At 52.8% G+C, this 17,376-nt stretch overlaps 1 protein-coding gene across 3 annotated transcripts; it reads right to left on the bottom strand.

The window, feature by feature from the left end:
• Window positions 1-573: 573 nt before the first annotated feature.
• On the bottom strand, window positions 574-12,087 carry UBXN10 (UBX domain protein 10). 3 transcript variants are annotated; one of them, XM_045299093.1, is made up of 2 exons: window positions 12,019-12,087; window positions 574-3,444 (listed from the first exon to the last, which is right to left on the bottom strand). In XM_045299093.1, the coding sequence occupies exon 2, from the start codon at window positions 3,427-3,429 to the stop codon at window positions 2,623-2,625; it is 807 nt and encodes a 268-aa protein (XP_045155028.1). In that variant the 5' UTR covers window positions 3,430-3,444; window positions 12,019-12,087; the 3' UTR covers window positions 574-2,622. The 3 variants fall into 3 exon arrangements, with proteins under 3 accessions (XP_045155028.1, XP_045155029.1, XP_045155030.1); XM_045299094.1 differs by lacking the exon at window positions 12,019-12,087 and adding an exon at window positions 10,751-10,808; XM_045299095.1 differs by lacking the exon at window positions 12,019-12,087 and adding an exon at window positions 10,110-10,164.
• Between the last annotated feature and the right edge of the window lie 5,289 nt (window positions 12,088-17,376).

Genomic DNA, 17,376 nt, shown 5'->3' on the forward strand with positions numbered 1-17,376 from the left:
TGGCATCGATGGCCTTGACAATGAAAGTCCTGCTTTGTGTCCCCATTTTCTGAGCAACGCTCTCTATGGCCAACAGCTTGTGATGCCAACGCCTGTCACCGAGGGTGGCAGAGAGTAAGCCCTCAAAGGTTGGTTCGGCCGATGACTGAGGCCTGTGCCCACAGGATGGCGTGAGGCTGACCTACCCAGGGTCACCATGGGGAGTACGCTGGGGCCAGCACAGCCCACTGGGCCAGGGTGCCTGCCTGGCAAGGTGACCTCCAAAGTCGCCCAGGCCTCTGACATTCTGCTGGAGTCTGTGCTGTCGGAGCCCAAGATCAGAGTCTCTGGAATGGTTTTGGAGGAGGAATTCCTAGACTCTGTACAGGTGAGCGTGGTACTGTGACTGTAGCTCAGGAACAAGCAGGAGTTACGGGGCCTCTGTGGTTGGCTTCTCAAGTGCCTGGGCAGGAGGACTTGGCTCTAACAGGGAGAACATTGAAGGTCAAATTTATAGCCCCCTCTGCCCATGGGGTGGCAGCCCGAGTCTTAGGCTAACGCGCAAGATGCATTTCGCAACTGACATAATTTCACACAAACGACATTTTATTGTTAGGATTATCATATTTTGTCTAAAAAAAAACCAAAAACCCAAACCCCACAATCATTAAGATGGTTCAACGCTAGCTTTATTCACATCTCAGATCCCATGGTGATGCTCCTCCCCTCCCATGTTGTCTTTTCCCACCACACTGGCCACTGTTAAGCCAGATGGTGGCAGTCACCAACCCTGGGACATGGAGGCCTCTCCACGCCTTCAAGCCTGCTCTATCTCGCTGATTTTCTTGGAAGCTCTCCTGCCTGGCAGAAATATCATGTCTTAGGTGGGTGGGATTTTATTCTTACCAGAGTGGGAGTCATCTTATAGATCCTCCCCCAGCCTCTAAGATCAAAGGCAGAGCTACGTGGTTAATTCCTAGGTGAGAGGCAAAATGCCTATCTTGAGAGTCCCCAGCTCAAGGCACCCACCTGCCACCAGCCCGCTATCAGGGGCAGCCTGGAAGGGGTGGCCAGTGATGTGGGCCTGCCCGAGGTACCACAAGGCCCAGGTGACCTTACCAATCCAGAGAGTGGCTGGCCAAGTCAGGTCAGTCCTGAGAAATCCTGCAAAGCTTCCAGGTAGAACCTGTTCTATGGTGATAGGAGTGCTGTGGGACCCAGGTCACAGACCCACCCTTCTTCAGAGGCTCCCCTGCCGGGACTCTCCACTGCTAGGAAGTCTCAATTTGCTAGAAGTAGCAAACGCCTATCACACTCCTTCTCTGTGTCCTCAGTGCACGTGTGCATGTGCTGCAGAGGAAGCCACAGGGGCACGAGTCTAGAACCCCTGATGCCTGCCTTCTCTGGGTGTCCGGGAGGTGGTGGGCACATGCTGGTACGTGGGGCATGGCGATGGCTGTATTCTGGTGGACAGCTGCGCGGCAGGGCTGCAGAGTGGTCCCTACTCTGTGCAGTGGCCTTCGGAGATGCTGCCGATGAGCGGTGGCAATCTTGCTGACTTCGCACTACGAGGGCGTTTTGGCAAATTGTTCACATTCACCACTTCCGAGTTGGCAAAAAGCAAGACTTCCTGGTATTCAAAGAAGCTACAGGATGTAGTGGTCACTTCAAACCTGGTAGCCAGACGCCTGAGCACATGGGCTTTCAGCAAAGCCACCCAAGGGCGCTCAGAGCACAGGGGTGCCACCAGGGCTGCTTTGAAGGAGCCCCCTTGTCTGAAGTGGGTGAGACACTGGGCCCGGGGGGTGGGGCGGTGAAGGACCTGAACCACACCACAGACAGGCCAAGGGGACCTTCCACGAGCTGTGGAAGGCTGTAGGCATGTGCGTTTTTAAAAGAAAGTTTCTGTTCCTGACCAAAGCAGAGGAAATCAGCTGCCCCTGGGTTTCCTCGTCTGGGGAGAATGTGGCGCATGGACGGTGGTGAAGGCAGCCAGCCTCTATGAAAAAGTACCTGCTGGCTTGCCCATGCACCTGGAGCACTCTACCTAGAGACGGGAGAGCTGCTGATGTGTTGGGGGGCCCTGCTCCGCTCCCCGATGTCACCCGACACCAACAGCATCCTGGGGAGCCTGGAGGACCTGAGCCCACCACCAAGGGAGAGCTGCTTCCAGAGACCGAGGGGCAACTGCCTGCTTCTGGAAGATACTCACGGGATGCAACTGCCGGTCAGACAGTCCCAGACGCCTGGCTAGTCTTCTCCGGGGCTTTCAATCCCGTGGCCGATACAGACAACAGGCAAACCATCGGCTTCGAGAGGGAACATTCATCATCAAAGGCAAGTAGAGGCCCCAGAAAGGGCCATTCATTTAGAGAGGAAAGAAACGGACCCAGTGGCAGCTGGTTCAGGATTGGCCCACGTAGCCTGGCAGCCCCACAGGGGCCGAGAGGTTCTGGCCACCAGGAAGCAGGTCTGCTACCCCACTCGGGGTGTGTAAAGATCCCCCCACTCCACAGAAGATGCTGTGAAGACAAGCGTGCCCGGCATGGGAGCTGCACCTGGTCCACATGGCATGTGTGAGGCCGCGGGGCTGAGCACACTCCTGGCTTAGACGCCCAGCATCCCGTCTGGCTGGCTGCCGATTCAGGGCCAGTCAGCCCCGTCTTCCTGGGAGATGCTCAGCACGGACTTATGGGGGATCTGGCACTCCTGCAGAGATCTGGTGAGGTCCGAGAACCTCCTCCGGGGTACCTCCATCGTTTCGATGCTGCAGCAAGGGTAGGTGGTCTTGTTCTTCTGCTCGGCCACAGCGACCACCGTGTGCAAGGCATCCGTTGGCCGGAAGTGGCGGACAAACCTCTGGCCGGACGGGGACCTGACAGCAAGCAGCAGCCTGGGCTCTTGGTCCGAAGGTTCCTCTAAGTTTCCAGCCCTGAAGGAGCCCTGCTGCTTGGCTCGGATGGTGACTTTCTCCTCCGAGGGCCAAGCCCCAGCTCTGGCATCTTCTTTCCTTGGCTTCAGCTGCAGAGAGCTGGCCCTGTGAATCTCCCCAACCTGTTCCTCCAGACTCTTCCGGTTAATGGAAGGGAGGACTGGGTATTTATTGAGCGAGGAGGCGGAGGAGGCCCCAAAGGGCACCTGTTGCTGCAGCAGCTCGGGGATCTCGTTGGGAGCACCATGGGCTGGAGATCTGGGGGTGCAGGCCCCGGGCTTCCGGCTAGTCAGTGGCTCACAGGGAGCCGGCTGGGGTGGAGCAGAAGGTGTGTGGCTGGAGCTCGCTGCCGCGCCTTGGGCTGCGTGGAGGCTGGGCCGTGTTCGGCCCTTGGCGGACTTGGGCCTTATGACATGCATGGTCACTGGTCTGTGCTGCCAGAGGAAGGTGTCAGCTGCCGGGCCGGCAGCACTGTTGTGGTCAAGCGGTGAGATGTTCACAGGGGCTTCTGTGGCCATTGCGTCTCAAGACCCCTGAGGGAGCAGGAAGAAACAGAGGCCAGGCGTTAAACTTCCTGGGGCTTCTCTAGGTTTGTCAACCACTCCCCGAGTGGCCAGCAGAAGGTGCCAATGAGTGCCTTTGCCAACCACCCAAGTAGGAGCTGGGGCCCAGCTTCCCTGCAGCGCTAAGAGGAGATGGCAGGAGAGCGGAGAAGCCCCTGTGCACTGAGGAAGAACCCCTTCTCAGCTCCACTTTCACTTTCTTCCACAACCTCTGCTGAGGACTGCTCCCCCTGTGGCCTGGCTCCCCCTTCCTTCGCTTCCTTCACCCTGGCTCTGCACAGGTTGCTTAGTACTAACCCTAGGTATTTGAATGCTTGGGCATCACCAGGTGGCACAAATGGCTAGCATGTTTGGCTGCTCACCAAAAGGTTGGAGGTTCAAGTCTACCCAAAAGACCTCACAAGAAAGTCCAGGTGGTGAAAACTCGGCTGCTAAAAACCTATGGCCCATCTGGGGTAGCCACAAGTTGGAACTGACCTAGGGCCACGGTTCTGGTAGTAGCTGTTGGGAACAAGGAGTACCAGTTAGACCCACCCCCACTGGTCTGTCGGTCTGTCGCCCTGGGGTGGCTGTGTGTTGCTGTGAGGCTGGGAGCGATGTCACTGGTATTTAAAATGCCAGCAGGGTCGCCGAAAGCAAGCATGCTTCAGCAGAGCTTCCAGACTAAAAAGCAGCTTGTTCTTAGTCTGGACGCTCGAGGAAGACCAGAGAAGAGTTGATGTGCGGTGCTGGTGAGGAATACCGAAGGACAGACAAATCTGTCTTGGAAGAAGTACGGCCAGAGTGCTCCTCAGAGGCGAGGATGGCGGACTTCACCTCACACACTTTGGACGTGTTGTCAGGAGAGAGCAGTCCCTGGACAAGGACATCATGCTTGGTAAAGTAGAGGGGCAGCGAAGAAAGAGGAAGGCCCTGGAGGACACGGGCGGACCCAATGACTGCCACAGGGGGCTCAAGTACGGGAACCATTGTGTGGACGGTGTTGGACGGACAGCGCTTCTTTCCAGGGGTGCACAGGGCAGCTCTGGGTCGGCACCGGCTCAATGGCACTTAACAACAACAACACGAAAAAAGGAAGAGGCTACTCAGGTCCGGGGAATTAGCCCCTGAAAACATGGGCAGATATGGCAGGGCTGACGACTAGAAGCAGCATACTGTCAGAGAGGGTGCTGGGAGATGGCACCCTCTCCTCAGGTGGGAGTTAGCCCCTGAAAACATGGGCAGATACAGCAGGGCTGACGACTAGAAGCAGCAGACTGTCAGAGAGGGTGCCGGGAGATGGCACCCTCTCCTCAGGTGGGAGGGAGGGCAGCCTTCTCCGAGCAGAGTGGACCGTGACAGGAAGGGAGCGAAGCCCGCACGAGTCAAACCCTGCGGGACCTTCATTGCGGGTCTGGCACAACTCAAAGGTGAAGAAACAGTGGCAAACGTCCACTAGTAATCAGAATTTGGAATATATGAAGTAGGAATCTAGGAAAATCGGACTTCATCAAAACGAAATGGGACACATAAAGCTTGATATCCTGGGCATTAGTGAGTTGAAAGGGACTGGGGTTGGCAAATTTGAATCAGAAAATCATATGGTTTACTATGCGGGGGAATGACACCATCAAGAAGCACGGCGCTGGATTCATAGGCAAAAAGGACATCTCAAGATCTATTTTGAGCACAACGTTGCCTGTGTTACGATTATATCTACATGACTTCAAGGACATCCACTCAATACAACTATTATTCAAACGTATGTACCAACCACTAATACTAGTGATGAAGAATTCTACCAATGTCTTCAGTTGGAAAATGATCACACATGCAAGCAGTATGCATTGATAATTATTGGCGATTGGAATGCAAAAAACTTAAAAAAACAGAAAAGAAGGCACCGTTGTTGGAAAATATGCCTTTGGTGATAAAAATGAAGCTGGAGGTTGCATGATAGAATTCTGCAAGAACAATGACTTGTTCCTAGCAAATATCATTCTTCGACAATACAGCTTTCAGCTATACACATAGATTTCTCCAGCTAGAACGCACAGAAATCAAATGGACTACATCAGTGGGAAAGATGACAGAGAAGCTCAGTATCAGCAGCTAAAACCAGGTCAGGGGGCGACTGTGGAACAGACCACCAATTGCGCATATGTAAGTTCAGGATGAAGCTGCAGAAAATTAAAACAAGTCTACAGGAGCGAAAATATGACCTGAACTTTTAGAACATCTTGAAAACAGATTTGCTGTGCTGAACGCTAATGACAGAAGGCTCGAGGAGACGTGGGATGACATCAAGAACATCCTTCATAAAGAAAGCAGGTCATTGAAAGACTAGAAAGAAAAGATCGACATGGATGTCCGAAGAGACTCTGAAATTTGCTCTTTTTTTGTTTGTTTGAAGTTGTTTAGTTTACAATAATGCAGTTGGACATATTACATGATAGCATTGCTCACCTCAGCCCAGCTTGGTGGTCCACATGGAGAGAGGGAGAAGGGAAGGAGGGAAAGGGAACAAGGGAGAGGGGGAAGAGAGTCAGGGAGGTCAGAATCCGAGTGAGAAGTCCGACCGAAATTTGCTCTTAATTGTAGAGTAGCTAAGGCCAATGGAAGAAATCATGACGTCAGAGAAGTTCAAAGGGCGGCTCAAGACAAAGTCAAATACTATAATGAAAAAGTGCAAAAACCTAGTTAGAATACCAAAAATGAAGAATGTCCTCAGCATATGTTAACCTGAGAGACCTCAAGAAAACATTCAAGCTTCAGTTGCAAGATTGAAAAGTCCTATGGACAAAATAGGATGAAGCTGGAAGCATCAAAGGAAGATGGCATACACGGAATACGTAGTCACGGTCCCAAGAAGAACTGGCCGACAGTCCATTTCAGGAGGCAGCATATGAGCAAGAGCCATGGTACTAAAGGAAGAAGTTCAAGCTGCACTGAAAGCATTATCCAAAGACATGGCTCAAGGAATCGGTGGAATACCAATTGAACTGTTTCAAGAAGCTGATGAAGCACTGGAAGCACTACTCGTCTATGCCAGAAAATTGGCAGACAACCACTTGGCCAACTGACTGGAAGAGATCCGTGTGTGTACCCATTTCAAAAAACAGTGACCCAACAGAATGCTCAAATTATAGAATATCATTAAAACCACATGCGAGCACAATGTTGCTGAAAACCAACAACTGTTTCAGGAGTCCATTGCCAGGGAGCTGCCAGAGGTTCCGGCTGGATTCAGAAGAGGACATGGAACAAGGGATGTCTTTGCTGACGTCAGATGGATCTTGGCTGAAAGGAGAGAATACCAGAGCCATGTTTGCTTGTGCTTTATTGACTACACAAAGACATTCGACTGTGTGGATCATAACTAACTATGGATATCCTTGAGAAGAAGGGGAATTCCAGGACAGTTTATTGTGTGCATGTGGAACTGGTACACGGATCCAAAGGCAGTTGTGGGAACAGAATAAGGGCGTACTGCACAATTTGAAATCAAGAAAGGTGTTCTGCAGAGCTGCATCACCTCACCACACGTACTCAATCTGCACGCTGTGCCAACAATCAGAAAAGCTGGACTACATGCTGACAAAGGTGGCATCAGGATTGGAGGAAGGCTTATTATCCACCCCCAATATGCAGATGCCCCAGCCCTGCTTACTGAAAGTGTGGGGGACTTGCAGCTTGCAGCATGGCTGAAGCAGCCCAGGAACTGCAGTCTTCAGAATGGATTAAAGCTCTGTGTAAAGAAGACCAAAATCCTCGCCAATGGACCGATGAAAAAACGAACTCACTGCTGACTCATAGTGAGCCTACAGGACAGAGCAGAAATGTCCCTGTGAGGAGCAAGAGGTAACATCATGATAAATGGAGGAAAGATGGAAGTTTTCAAGGATTTTGTCTTGCTTGGCTTCATCGTCAATGTTCATGGAAGCAGCAGTCAAGAGATCAAGCAACACACTGCCTTGGGTAAATCTAAAATGTCAAAAAGCAAGGAGGCTACTTTGAGGACTACAGTGCGCCTGGCCCAAGCCAAGGTATTTTCAATCGGCCCCTATGCAAGTGAACGTTGGACATTGAATAAGGGCCACAAGGGAAGAGTCTGTGCATCTGAATTGCGGTGCTGGAGAAAAATATTGAAAGTACCATGGACTACCAAAAGAGCAAACAATGTGCCTCTGAAGAAGTACAGCTGGCATGCTCCTTAGAGCAAGGATGGGGAGAGTTTGTCTCAAGTATTTGGGACATGTTGTCAGGAGAGACCAGTCCCTAGAGAAGGACGGCATGCTTGGTAGAGCAGCTCATCAGCAAAAAAGCCCTCGACAATATGGATTGACACAGTGCCTGCACAAAGGCCTCAAATATAAGAATAATTGTGGGATGGCACAAGCCCCGGCAGTGTTTTGCTCTGTTGTACATGGGGTCACTATGTATTAACACTGACTTGATGGCACCTAACAACCAGAACAGTTAAACCAAATGGCACCGAAGCGTGTCTCTGTACCAATGCACCTCTTCTTTCACCGCCGTCTTGATGGCCCCTCTGGTAGGCCATCTCTAACACCTCGTTCACTCCACTCCAGTTAAAGCCTTCTGGGACATTGCATGTGGCTTGCTGGCTGCCTGGCTCCTTCTGCATCCTGACCGCCACCCAAGACAGCTGCCTCCTCTGCCCACAGTCTGGCCAGGTCTCTCCCAGACTCCTAAGACCTCTTGAGGGCTTCCAGACCCATGGTTCTCAGGAAGCAGCATGTTTAGGTAGCGAAGGATGCAGGCATGGGTGCCACACAGTCTTGGGTTCTAAATCTGCCTCTGTGACTAGCTAGCTGTACAACTATGGGGCAGGCACTCCATCTTTCGGGTACATATGTTTCCTAAACTAGAGAATTCACTGTGTGACTGTGAAGACATTACTTAGATAGCGCTGCACAGCAGCTTCCTTATCTCTGAGACGAGGACTTACGAAAAACCTAGAGCTAAGGCAGCAAGCCTCACGGCCCAGCGTGGATCGAGGGTTCATTAAAGGTTAGACCTTTGGAAGTGGTTTCTGGCTTTGTTCTTGGTGCTACTACCCTAGGTCCATAGGTGTACCCGATGCGTCTGCCTTTCTCCGAGGGTGCCCTGCATGGTGCCACTCCTAGTCACCTGAACCACCTGGCTGACTCGTGCTACACACTAGCCCAGCCCACTGCACAGAAATGCCGTGAGGTTGAGTCCCATGAGCTGCTACCTAGGAAACTGACTTAAAAATGTGAAATAATGTCCCCAGTGTATTCTCTTTCTGATTCTACACTTTCTCCTTATGAAACCAAACCCGTTGCCACTGTCCGGCCCCATAGGACTGAGGAGGATGGAACCCTCACAGGGCTTCCAAGACTGCCGCCCCTCCACCAGACAGACTGACACCGTGGCTGCGACAATGGGCGCAAGTCTAACTGCGGGTGGTGCGAGGCTGGGCGGTGGCTGGTCCGGCTGTCCACAGGGATGCGAGGAGCTGGCGGCAACTCAGTGAGATGCAGTCACAACCTTGATGAGAAGCAGCCTGCTCCCTCTTTCCCCCGGGGAGAGACGGGTGGGTTTGAACAGCAGACCCTCCTGTTAGCAGCCAGTGGCCACAGGCTTTTCTTCCCCCTGCACTTCCCTCATACGGAGACTCACATACTCCAAGCTAACGTCAGCACACGATTCTGAACAGTGAGCCGCAAGGGTCACCTGGGTGTGCTATCAAAGTGGCCTACTTGGAGGGGACAGCTTTCTCCTTCCCCTTGAAAAACACAACCAAACGAAATGCAAGCGAGAGCCATCTGCGGCTGACGTCCTAGTCAGTGCAGTCGTAAAAGCCACCCTCGCTGACAGGGCCTCTCTGCCGTGCTCTGTAAGCGCTCCACTACTCCTGGAAGGGTGCAGCTCGGAGCCACCAGAGGTGGAGCAGACAAAGGGCCTGGAGACCCAGCTCTGTAAGGTCACAGCCCCTGGAAACTCTGTGGGGGACAGTCCTGCGCCCACCAAGGCGGGGTCATCATGGGCCAGCGTCCCCTCCACGGCCACTGCGCTGGCTTTTGCATTTGTCTCCACTGTACTCACAGACTGGGTCTGTCCACACTCCCATTTTCCATGTCTCCTTAGTCTTTCGCACCCAATCTGGCTGCTGGGAGTTCAGGAGCCTCCTCCTTGGCAAAACCTTGGCGTCAAAAAAGCCTGCCTCTCTTTCTCCCTGTTAATCTATTTTCTGATCAACTGTGAAGCATGTGGGCTCTTTTCCCACCGTCTCATCTTAGTTGGGAGGTAACGTCTTTCTCTTTTAATGAAACGGCTCTGCACTTGAACTCCGGACGACACGCGAAGGTTAGAATTGTCCAACTGTTCTCCCAAAGATAAGCTCAACTGGTAAACCGACTCCCCCTCGCTGCCTACCCTCGCTGCCTGGGTGGAATGGCTATTAATTTGCCACAGCTTCTCCCAATTTATCACAGGCTTGGCTCCCAACTCCCACACATTCCTAAGGAAGGTTTAACTTGTCAGTAAGTTTGGTAACTTAGAAACCTCATCCTTAACAACTTTGATGAGGGAAGTCATGTGTTCCCACCAGCTCTCTGCTGGCTTATTTTTAACAGTAAAACCCAAGTATGGGCAAGCACTTTCTATACCTTTCGGTACAGTATAATTATCCATGTTCAGGAGGCGTCACCGTCAAGATGCCCTGGTCATAAGATAACATGACTGTTGAGTTATCTCAGAGAAAAACCTCAATTATGACTAATTCCCACAAACCCACTCATGGTTATTTAAAGACTAACACCTCCTTCAGGTAAAACCATCCCATCGAACCTGCTTTCATAACCTGCTGCCTGCCCCCAAGTTGCAGGGACCATCTGTCATATGGAGGAAACCCCAGCAACTCTCCCCAGCAGCCATGACATGGGGGCGGAGGGAGAGGGGGCTGTGGGGGAGAGAGGTAAGGGAGACAGGTGTTTGGGGATCTGGGTCAACTGTGCCTGTATGCCCCCCGCCCCAGGGTCCCAAGCTCAGGTGGCCTCCCTCACAGCCATCACAATCCCTGCCCTGCTCATTCACCACCCCAAAACTCAAAACTGCACCCCCAAACTCAAAACCCCACTCCCTGCCTTGGAGTCAGTGCTGGCTCATAGCAACCCTACAGGACAGGGTGAAACTGTCCCTTTGGGTTTCCGGGCCATAACTCATGACAGGAGTAGATAGCCTCATGTTTGCCCTCAGGCAATACCCACTAGGCCACCAGGGCTCCTTCCCCACCCAAGGCCGGTGGTACCTCCACACAAAGGGCTTTGATGAGATCCCGGCGGCACCCTCCATCAGGCAGCTTGCGGAATAGACATGCGGTCCATTTACATAAACACAGTCGCCGCATCCTGGAGGCCTGCTAGGAGTCCGCAAACAAACACTGATAACAGTTTCCAAGAAGTTGCCAACACGGCAGCTGCCCATGCCTCCCGATGATCCCCAGGCAGGTCAGGAGCAATGAGGGGGACTTTTCACGGGAGCAGGGGAAGCCAGATCTCTGACCCCCACCAGGGGGTCCGACCATCCCCTATCTCACTGGCAACCTGAATCTAAAGCGACAGGAAATCCATAAAAGATAATCACCCACCCACAGACCATCTGCTGGTATTTAACCAGAATGCACACTTTGAATTGGTCTTTTTAAAAAATGTTTACCCAAAGTTGCTGAACGCAAAAAAAAAAAAAAAGATGATGATCTTGCTTTGTAAACCCTCACCTAATTCACAATTAAAAAAAATTTTTTTTAATGTTTATCAGTTAGTACTATGGCAGGACAACGCCCCCAACTCCCACCCCATGGACAGAAAAACAAAACCAACGAACAAAAAAACCTTCAGGGCACCAACGGGAGCCGGCAGGTGGCCGGAGCTAAAGCAAACCTCAAATCTCAAGATTATTCCCAGTCCTCCCGGGACTCTTGATCAGAATACACTGTCCGCTGTAGCGTGCCATGTCTTTTAGGAGTGAGCAGGGCCACAAGCCACCAAGTGAAGGAAGGTTAAGCTGGGGCCTGGGAGAGGATTCCGTGGGCTGCCAGGCGTGGCAGAGGGGGACGGGGTGCTGGGGCAGGCGGTCAGCAGAGCAGAGCAGGGCAGGGCTGGGGAAGCCCGCCTAGAAAGTGCGCGCTGGCTTGGGTGAAAGGGCGCAGGTCCCGGGTAGCTTTGTCTCCACGTGACAGGGATGTCCTTTTTTAACTCTGCTGCGTCCCAGTGTCCCTGCCTAGACCCAGCCCGGAGGGGATGGCCCAGCGGCTCCCCAGACCAGACCGATGGGCTTCAGCAGAACTCGCAGTTTTCCTGTTGCGGTCACGGTGTGCGCTTTACACTCCCCCCCCTGTTTTTGAAGCGACCCCTCCCAAGGCCCCTGTCTGATCTGGCGGGGTTCGCCCATCGAGACTGGGTCTGGGGAGGCCTCCCTGGGACACGTGTCCGAGAGCTCAGGACCTGCCTCTTCGGGTGCCCACACCAGGCAGCGGGCCAGCGCCAGGTCCGCGGGATCAGGCACCGCCGCGCTCACCTCGCAGCTCCGCTCCATCCGCGCCTTCGCTCAGCTCCCCTCCACGTCTGCTGGTAAACAGCCCTGGTCTCCAGAGCAACCGCTACTGGGTGGGGAGGCACGTGCTTCCGGCTTGACCGGAACCGCCCTGGACGGGTGGGGTGGGTGGGGTGGAGTTGCGGGGTGGGGGAGGGACCAGGAACGGGAATGCTAGACTGAGAACCTCAGGTGAGTCAGTATGCCCTCTGCTGGGAGTGGCCCTGCCCAGTTGGGGTCAGAGAATCAGAGAACCCCTAGCCCTTAGCCCATCCTTGACCCATCTCTGCCTCTCCTGGGAGTGGGGGCTGGGGGCTGGGGGGCACCGTCTGGGAAACCCATGGTGTGTGTGTGTGTGTGTGTGTGTGTGTGTGTGTGTGTGCCCTCGAGGGTCACTGTGAATCAGAATCGCCTGGATGGCAGTGAGTTTGGTTGGCTGGTTTTGTTTTTCGTCCCTCTCTAGTCCAGCCCTTCACCACTGGGCCCCCCTGGGGCTTGCCCTGCGATGAGCCACCCCAGCACTTGCTTTGGCCATGTGTCCCTAACCTCCTAGATGTCCCAGCAAATTACCTTGTCTCTGTCTCCACTGCCTTTGCTTTTCATCTTGGGACTTGCAGGCTTTGGGCGTGTGCCCTTCCCCACCCATCACCCAGCACTTCTCTACCTGTGACCTTAGTACTCTCTTCCCTGAATCCTCCAGGACCTTGCCCGGCTGTCTTTAGCTCTCTCCCATCTACTGAAGGCATCGCCCAAACCAGCCACCATCTGCCTTCTCTCCCTGCACTCCTGTACTAGAGCACTCCGCCAGACACACAGGCTGGTGCAGTGGACGCGTGGGTCTCCAGCACTGCACAGCCATCCTTCCATCTTCCCCAGCGCAGGTCTCTCGCCTTTCAGTTTATTTCTAAACCTGGTTCTCTCTCCCGAAGCTCTCCACCCCTTCCCTTCCTCTTTCCTCTCAGAAGCTCACCGTACCTCCCTTTTCGGAGAGAAAATAGAAGCCATCATATGGAAACCTACAAACGTGCCTGCCTTCACGTCCCTGCTTTCCGCCCTCCTGTTCTAATGAAAGTGGTGCCCGTCTTCTGGTTCCATCCAAAACTAACGGCGCCCCTCCATGGACTCCCGCTTGGCCACAGACACACACACCCTCACAGTACTCCAGACTTTCTCCTACTGTTCCTTGTGCAAGAAGATTCTTCTCCCCCACGCTCATTTACCTAATTCCTAGTCACCCTTCACACCCCAACTTAAATGGATGAGGCCTTTCTACCAAGGTGGCATGAAGATGGGTTCCCAAGGAGTCCCAATGGCACTGCTGTCTGCCAAGCACTGGTGTAGATGCTTGATGGGTCCCTTAGAGGCGGTGTTACTGAGGACAGTGTGAGCAGACATTCGAGTTCCATATGATCAGCAAATAGAATCAGGGTTTCTTATCTGGCATTGCTGTCTGGCCTGGGCAGAGAGTCTCAGGTAAGGAAGAGGCTGCCCTCAGGAAGCCCATACTTCAGCTGAGAGGACACATGACACGCTGTCAAAGAGTTAACCAATCATGTGCTTTGCATTACCATTGGAGCTGAGACCGGAAGAGCAGGCAAACGGGCCTGATGGGATCATGTCCCAAGGGATCAGAAGAGACAGGAAGTCTTTTGGGGGAATGGGAAGGAGGAAGTCAGCCTAGCAGTGGGGCTTCTGTCTGTCACCAAGAGGACACTCCTGATCCATGGCAACAGTTGGGAGGCCTGGGTTGGGCAGGCTTCCTGGTAAGGTTGCCCTCCCTCTGTTCCCCCCCTCCGCCCCCTCATCTTCCTCTCCCCTCCCCCCACCACTCTGGACATCCACAGAGACAGCCGAGGCCCCGGGAAGGTGCCCGAGATGGTGGTTTAGGAGCTGGAGGGTTTGGCATTCCTTTCTGGCAGCTTATTTCTCTGAAATGACTCTGTCAGAAACAACCAGGCAAAGCTCTCCAGCCCTTCCTCGCCCACCCAGAAAACCAGGGAAGCAGATTCTTCATCAGCTGTTTGCACAGCACCTCAGAAGTACGCAGCCCTTTGAAAAACCAGATCGGCTTCCTGTCGCGTGCTCCTGCCCTGATGATTGGGCCTGTGGCAGCGGATGCCTTCTGCCCCCCTGTGGTGCCATGCACAGCTCCAGGGTAAGGCCATAAGAAAGCGAAGGAAAAGAAGCTGCCAGTCAACTGCTGTGCCAGCCTGCTCTTTAAAGAGAGAAGGGGCTCTGTCTCCTGTCCTTTCCGGAGCCCGCGAGTGCCTGCTGTCTGTCATGCCTATGAAGTGGAGTCTCAGGAAACAGGAGCAGACGTCACCAGCTCAAAGAGGGCTCACTTTCTCTCCAGCCACCTCTTGCTTTCCTTCCCAGCTCTCTCTCGGGGCCCCGAAATGAACCCTCAGTTTCTTCACCGTCATGGCCTTGCCCATCCTTTTCCTGAAGCTAATCCAAATCGCCGATCCTTCAAGACTCACCTTAAAAGACACCTGTTCCATCAAGGCCTTTGCTCATACCCCACCCCACGACCTCATGTGTCCCTTCCTGTCCCTCTGGAGCCCGTGGGTCACCCTGTGTACCCTGTTTCCAGTAGCTTCTCCATGAAACCTCTACAACTGGCCTCCATTGCCTTTGAAAACAACCGGATCTCGTGCTTCCCAGCGAACGAGTGGCAGAACGTTTTCGAACGAAAGCCCAGCGGATTCCAAAGCCCTTCCTGCACCCAAGTATCCCCTCTACCCTCCGAGTAGATTGGTCGCAGGGGCTCTCTGTGGAGTCAAGGCTCAAGTCTGAATCCTGACTTCACCACTTGCTAGCTAAGGGTCTTAGGCAATGGATCTTGGGCAGCTAACTGTCTTAAGTCCCATGGACATCAGGCGCCACATCCGTGGGATGGAGATGTTGACAGGATGAAATGAGATAATCCATGCAAAGATCCCAGAACATCGCCAGGCACATGGGCAGGGCTTGGTGAGCATCTTTGAGCGTTGTTCTCACCCTGCAGTGCCCCTCTCCTTCCGGAGGGTAGCAGTTCCTTATAGGCAGGGACTTGAAAACTGTGTGTGGCAAAGGAGAGTGAAATGAACAGTGATGGTGATGACGACTCCCCAGCTGGCTTTTAGATGGAGAGAGCAGCAAACTGCTGCTTAGCATCCCTCCGGGGTGTCGGCCTCGTAGTCTAAGGGACCTCCCCCAGGGCTGAGCTGAAGGTAGGAACTCTGGATTTCTCAGCATCTTGTCTCCAACGAGTCTTTGGCTGCTGGGGTCACTGCGGTTAGCTGTGGCAGGTTGTCCCTGCCTCCTGGTGAACCCACACTCAACAGGGCAAAATGGCACCCATTACTGCAATATCGCTCTGATGGGTTGAGGGTTGGACCATTGTGATCCCTCAAGTATCCGCTGACTGAGTTTTTGGAACTATACCCCAGACCTTCCTTTCTGTCTGCCTGGAAATTCTGCTGAAACCTGTTAAGCATCTTCACAAAACAAAAGCCCTGGGTGGTGCTTGCACACAAGGTAAGTTGGCCGCGGATAGAACCCGGGTCCTCTGCACGGAAGGTGACGGTTCTACTACTGAACCACCAGGGACCCATCTCATTTGGAACTAGCGGTGTCTAAATTTCAGACCTGGGCCCAGTGTCCTGCCTCATCTGCCTTTGATCTCATCATCAGGCACGCCAGTGGCAGTCCTGAATAACCTTTCAAAGAGATGGTGCCTGGTAGATGCTTACCAGAGAGAGGGCCCAAGAGCCTGGCACCGGTCTTCTTGTGAGTCAGCTTCCCGAGGGGACCTGCAAGAAGGAAGCTTTTATTTTATCTTTTTAATTGTTTTCTTTGACTTTTATTTTTGTCATTCTGCTCTGCTCAGGATGGGGACGACCAATATTTGCACCTTAGAAGGCTGCTCACACACCGCTTCTTACAGTTTGAGAATCACCAGTTCTGTCTTGTGATCCAGAGTCCCGCTTATGAAATCCTACCATAGCTTACCTTTTTCCTTTAGAGTTTTTATTTTGATTTATTTTTAAAATACTTTTATTGGGGGCTCTTACCTCTCTCATCACAATCCATACATTCATCCAGGTGTCAAGCACATTGGCCCATATGCTGCCATCCTCATGTTCAAAGCATTGAGAAGGAAGCTTTTAGAAGAAAAAGTATTTCAGCTTTTTATCATTTGCCCCCATATCACCGGAAAGCTCCCAGAAGCTTACTCCCCACTCCTAAGGAACACACCGAACCTAGCAACTCACCATGGTTACAGCTGGCAAAATGCTCTCACCTTGGTGAGCTTCAATTTTGCAGGCAAGCCTGGGTGGGGGACCAAGGCCATGGCCTCCCAGAGGAGGACACTGAAGTCTGAGGCAATTAAATCTCTCTGCCAGAAAGTGCTGGAGCGCCACCCCAACTTAGTTCTCTGACACGAATTCAGAGTTCTCTTGTCCAAGGGAACCCTTGCTTGGAGACTCAAAATCAATCACTGTGCCGCAGGTGTGGGGAGAGCGACTTGCTCCAACATCCAGGGGCGTCAGGTTTCTGTGTTTGGGTAGTTATCGTTTTAATCATTCCTCCCTGGCCTTCCTACTAGTTAATAGCAGCCACGGTGACATCATTGCTATTCCATTTCTGGCTCTGAGCAAGAGAGGCGTGTCAGAATTGTGGTTAAAATAAGAGCATCGGGGCATCTACTTAGCTGCCTGGTCTGTTCTCGGGTTTGTTTGTTTAGCTGTGCCTTGCTTAGGTACAGCCCTTGGGTCATAGAGACAGGTCAGCGAGGGATTAGCAGCCACTGGAGACAACACTAGAACCAGGTCCTGCATCTCCACTTGCAGGGCAAATCACCTCCCATCTCTGGGCCTCAGTTCCCTTGTCGGTAAACTAGGGTTAACTCTAAATGCTTTGCTGTGAATCAAGGAGGTGCTCTGCACACCACACTCGGCGGGTTGTCCTGGAGCTACTTTCTGGACCTTGAAGTACAACTAGACTCTGACCATGCCTTCATTTAGTCCTCAAATATGTATTTACTGCTCAGCTCTCTGTGCCTACTTACCTTATCTGCAAAATGAGGATACTGACAATACTCCACTAGCTGGGTGTTGGGGGCCGAGGCTGAAATGAGTAAGTAGTAGGTAAGTGCTCAGAACTGTGCAAGGGATGAGATAAGTACCCTATAAACGCTGCCCAGCATCCTCATTGCCACTCATTTGCTCCAGGCCCAGGGCTAGGTCAGCACTAGAGTAGATGGACTTGATCCTTGTCCTCAGGCAGCTTGCAAGCTCTTATTTTCTCCCAGAGGCCTCCTGAAAGCATTGGAGCTGGGTGGCAGTGCAGAATTGTCCT

The sequence above is a fragment of the Echinops telfairi genome, unplaced genomic scaffold, assembly GCF_000313985.2.
Source record: "Echinops telfairi isolate 266 unplaced genomic scaffold, ASM31398v2 ScPeMD7_7457;HRSCAF=8495, whole genome shotgun sequence".
In the NCBI taxonomy this organism is placed as follows: domain Eukaryota; kingdom Metazoa; phylum Chordata; class Mammalia; order Afrosoricida; family Tenrecidae; genus Echinops; species Echinops telfairi.